Here is a 3976-nt window from a genome sequence, read left to right as displayed (position 1 = left end):
GTAAGCATCTGCTTTGCCTGTGACGTAATTTACACCTGGGTGGCTGGTTTTCATTTTCATCCAGAAATCACTGCTTCCACCACATTCAGGCCCAGTAATGTCCATTCCCTGAGCCCCCGGGACACACAGTGTCTACCACATGGCGACAAAGGCTGACTGGCTTTGGGACACCCATCACATTCACGCAGCCTGCACTGTCCCAGGCCAAGGGGCATGGGGGGAAGGTGCCAGTGTCAGGAGGACGCTGGTGGAGGCGAGGAGGGTGCTGGTGGAGGGAGGGGGGCTCTGGTGGGGGCAGGAGGGTGCTGGTGTGCCAGGGGGCACAGCCTGGCAGGAAGCCCGGCTGCGTGGGGACATTCCTGGGTGAAGAGGACCTGGGTTGGGGACCCTCAGGGCAGAGAGAGGGAAATGGACAGCCACACCCACAGTATGAGCGAGGCCTGAGTCTGCGTCCAGGCGAGATCGGAGGTTTCTTCCTCACCCACTGCCACTCTTCTCCCTTTTGGGGAACAATCAGCTAGGCTAACAGACCAGAGCTGGGAGTGGGGCGAGGGCCTGGGCCGAGCTGCCTCTGGTCATCGTGCCGGAATGCATCTTGTGTCTTACGAAACATCACACGGAGTCCTTTGCTAAGCTATACAGAAGCCACAGGAGGAACAGCCACACCTCGAGGAGGGGCAGCTCCCAGTTCCAGGTTACTCAGAAAAGAAAAGGAGAAACAGCGCAGCAGCTCAGGACCTCAAACCCACACTGCCTGCAGCAAGGGTCTCCGCAAGCCCCAGCTCAGCTCCGGAACGGGGCTCTCAGGGCCAACACTGTATGTGCGTATTAACAAAACGAGGCCCAGACAGGGATGCGGACTTCTGCGGACACAGTTCACTGGCTACCACGTCATCACCTGCCACACGGCATGCGGCCCTGACGGGACCTCTGAACGTCGCTTCATCACCTTCCTGAGTTCAGGGAAGGGAGGCTCTGCCGGTGGGCCAGCCGGCGCTTCCCGGGAAAGGGCGTCACACACACCTGCTGCCACGTGACACAGAAGACACTCTTTGGACACATTGTGCTTTTCTGCCGGGCCTTTTGGTTGGTAAGGGTGTGGCCAGTGTGCTGGTGTTCAGGACACAAGGTGCTGTGAACAGGGACAGCAAGTGGGGCTGGGTCTGCACCAGGAACAGAGCAAGGAGCTGCCTGACCCACGCTAAGGAGAGAAGCCAACACGGGGGCAGGTCTGGGAGGAAGACTGGGGAGCGCCCAGGCAGGGGACAGAGAAGCTCCCTGTGTGCACAGAGACCCCGAGCGTCCTGGAGAGAAGGCCGGGGGAGGCTGTGCCTGTTTCCACCAAGTCCAGGGGTGGCGTTCACAGCCCGTAATACATGAAGGCAAAGCAGCGATGTCTAAGCCTTCTATGGTTCTGAAACTGCTGCTGGAATGAGATTTTCTCCCTGTCCTCTCTCCAAACACAGGCGACTCCCATACACTGTGTGTTTAGCACTTCAGAAGAATTAGTCCTTCCTCTGTCCAACAACCTACAGGCATCAGGATGCCAAAGCGTTCAGTGCGTCTGGATGGTGCAGCCCTGTGGACACCAGACAAAGGACCCCAGGATGCTCTCGAGGCTCGAGGAAGGTAACACAGCAGGGCCAGGGGGGGCTCGTGGACTGGACGGGGCACCCAGAGAGAGGACAGAAGGGGCAAGAGAGGATGCAGGGGGCAAGAGGAGGAAAGGGCTGTCAGGCGCACGCCTTCCCCTGGCATCCCGTCTCCCCCTCCCCACGGTCTGAAGGCAGCACTTGGTGGCAGCTGCCCCTTCCCCCTCTCCGCTACCTGCGGGAGCTGCAGAGCAGACAACAAACCTCGGCTCTGCCCATATGGACGGCTGCGCCAATGAGCCCAGTGAAGTGCGAGCCTGCCCTCCTGAGAGGGTCCCCAGGGTCCCAGCGGCCACTCCAGGAAACCCACCTGGACGGCTGCACCCCACACCCTGGACAGCCTCGGTACGTCAGGGCAGGGGCCGGAGCCGCACAGCCCTGCTCCGGAACAGGGACGCTCTGTGAAGAAGCCTCTGCTGTGCTCAGCAAACCGCAGGGCTCAACACCGGGGACCCGGCCTCGCCGCCCGCCACCGAAGCCAGGGACTGATACGCTCGCTCAGCCACACTCGGGCAGCAGAGATCCGGGGCAGGCCCGGGAGGGCCACGCAGGCTTCCGGGGGGACTGCCCTGTCTGTTTCCTGACTGGGTGCTGGTCACACGGGTGTGTTCAGTCTGTGGGGCCTCACTAAGTGGAACACGTACGAGGTGCGCTTCGCCCCATTTGTTACACGTCAACTGAAAACACGCCCAGCCCCTGAACCCCGACGGGCTCCTGAGTCTCTGGCCGCCGCCTGGCGCTGGACCGGGTGGCCGGGGTACTCACCTGCGGCAGCCCGTCCTCCCGCCTCCGGCTCTGGCTTGGGCGGTTGATGAAGGACCGCGTGGAGACTTTGTAGTGGTTCAGCAGGCAGACGATGACCACCACCATCACCGTGACCACCACGACGATGATGATGATTTGGGCGAACTCCAGCTCCGCTGCCACAGAAGAGGACAGTGGTTAGCCGCCTGGCCCTCGGACCCCAGCCCCTTCTCCAGGCACCGCCACCGCCCCAGCCTCTCACACACGTCTGGTCCTCAGGCCCGCAGGACACAGGACCACTGTCCCACCTGAGGGAAGGAGACGCCGTGGCACAGCTGGGAGGCTGCGCAAACCTGCCGTGGGGATCGGGAAGCCTCCCCAGACTGGTTATTTCTCCAACGTCACTGCTCCAGGAAAGTTAGACCCGTCTTTATTGTTGAGTGAAGTTTCTCAAGGCAGTTCCCCTAGGGAGCCGCACTTGAAAGGAAAAATCGACGTTGTCCCTTCCCTCCAAGGCTGTGGCTGTGCAGGTGAGTCAGGAGGCCTGCAGGCACCGCGCTTCAGGAGTGGCCAGGTCCACCCTGGGTTTCCCACACCACCGCCCCAAAGATTCCCTAAATGCTACTGACACGCACTTCACATGTGAGTCCAGCAACACAGTGACTTCCAGTCACAACACTGGGCCGGCAGCTGGAAGCAGGTGAGCCGGATCCCTGTTCTGGGAGAGGAAGCAGGTCGAGGGCTCACGGGCGGCCTGGAGCCACGTTCGGACCTCACTCTCCCAGCCCACGGCTCTGCCGCCTGCTTCACCCCTCGTCCCCCATGCTGGAAGGAAGTGACTGTCCGTGCAGTGACGTAAATTCAGAACAAGGGGCTCGGGGATGCTATGAGGAACACAGTGCAGGAATCGGGGGCTGGTGTGGTGGACAAAAGGCAGGAGGAAGAGAAGAGGACGCCATCAGCTGTGCTGCCCTGGGCTCACAGCACACACGCACACACACGCATGCACACACACGTGCTGCAGCAGGGCTCAGGCCCCGGCCGGCGGGGAGGCGTATCTGTCAGCGTATCCGCTCATACGCGCATCTGCTGGTCACACCCTGGGAACCGAGGGTGAGGCTGGATGAGGGGTTCTCTGGATGCCCTCCGCTGCCACCCTCAGACCCCCACACCCTAGGGACTGAGGGTGGGAGCGGAGGGCAGTGGGGGACTGAGGGTGGGAGCGGAGGGCAGTGGGGCCCTGGGGCCGACAGGAGAGGGGCTGGCGCCTTGAGAATGGAGAGCGGAGTGTGTGGGAGGCTGCTGGCTGAGCTGTGCACAGAGAGCAGACGGACCTGCCAAGTGCCCCTCCCCGCAGGCAGGGAGAGGCCAGGCTGGCGGGAACATCCCCCTTCCCTGCGGACACGGACAAGGCCATGCTCTGAGCAGCTCCTGGGGCTGGCAGTCAGTGAGGCCTGCGGGCCCCGCCCCGGCCAAGGGGGTGCTGTTGCTCTGGGGCTCCCTGTGGCCTGTCGGCTAAGTGGTGGGGGCTCTAGGGGTCTGGTGCCCAGCCCAGCCTTGGGGTTTGAGCATCTACTTCC

General features: G+C 62.4%; 1 protein-coding gene across 7 annotated transcripts in view; it reads right to left on the bottom strand.

The window, feature by feature from the left end:
• The window catches only part of LDLRAD4 (low density lipoprotein receptor class A domain containing 4), a 425071-nt gene that overhangs the window by 39852 nt on the left and 381243 nt on the right, over nucleotides 1–3976 (bottom strand). For all 7 annotated transcript variants that reach the window (XM_011985532.1, XM_011985533.1, XM_011985538.1 and 4 more), the window contains one exon: nucleotides 2418–2572. In XM_011985532.1, the coding sequence (XP_011840922.1) occupies nucleotides 2418–2572 (155 nt within the window). The remainder of the gene's footprint in view (nucleotides 1–2417; nucleotides 2573–3976) is intronic.

This window comes from Mandrillus leucophaeus, unplaced genomic scaffold, assembly GCF_000951045.1.
Source record: "Mandrillus leucophaeus isolate KB7577 unplaced genomic scaffold, Mleu.le_1.0 Scaffold286, whole genome shotgun sequence".
In the NCBI taxonomy this organism is placed as follows: domain Eukaryota; kingdom Metazoa; phylum Chordata; class Mammalia; order Primates; family Cercopithecidae; genus Mandrillus; species Mandrillus leucophaeus.
The sequence above is the reverse complement of the archived record's forward strand: the minus strand, read 5'-3'. Positions and strand labels throughout refer to the sequence as shown.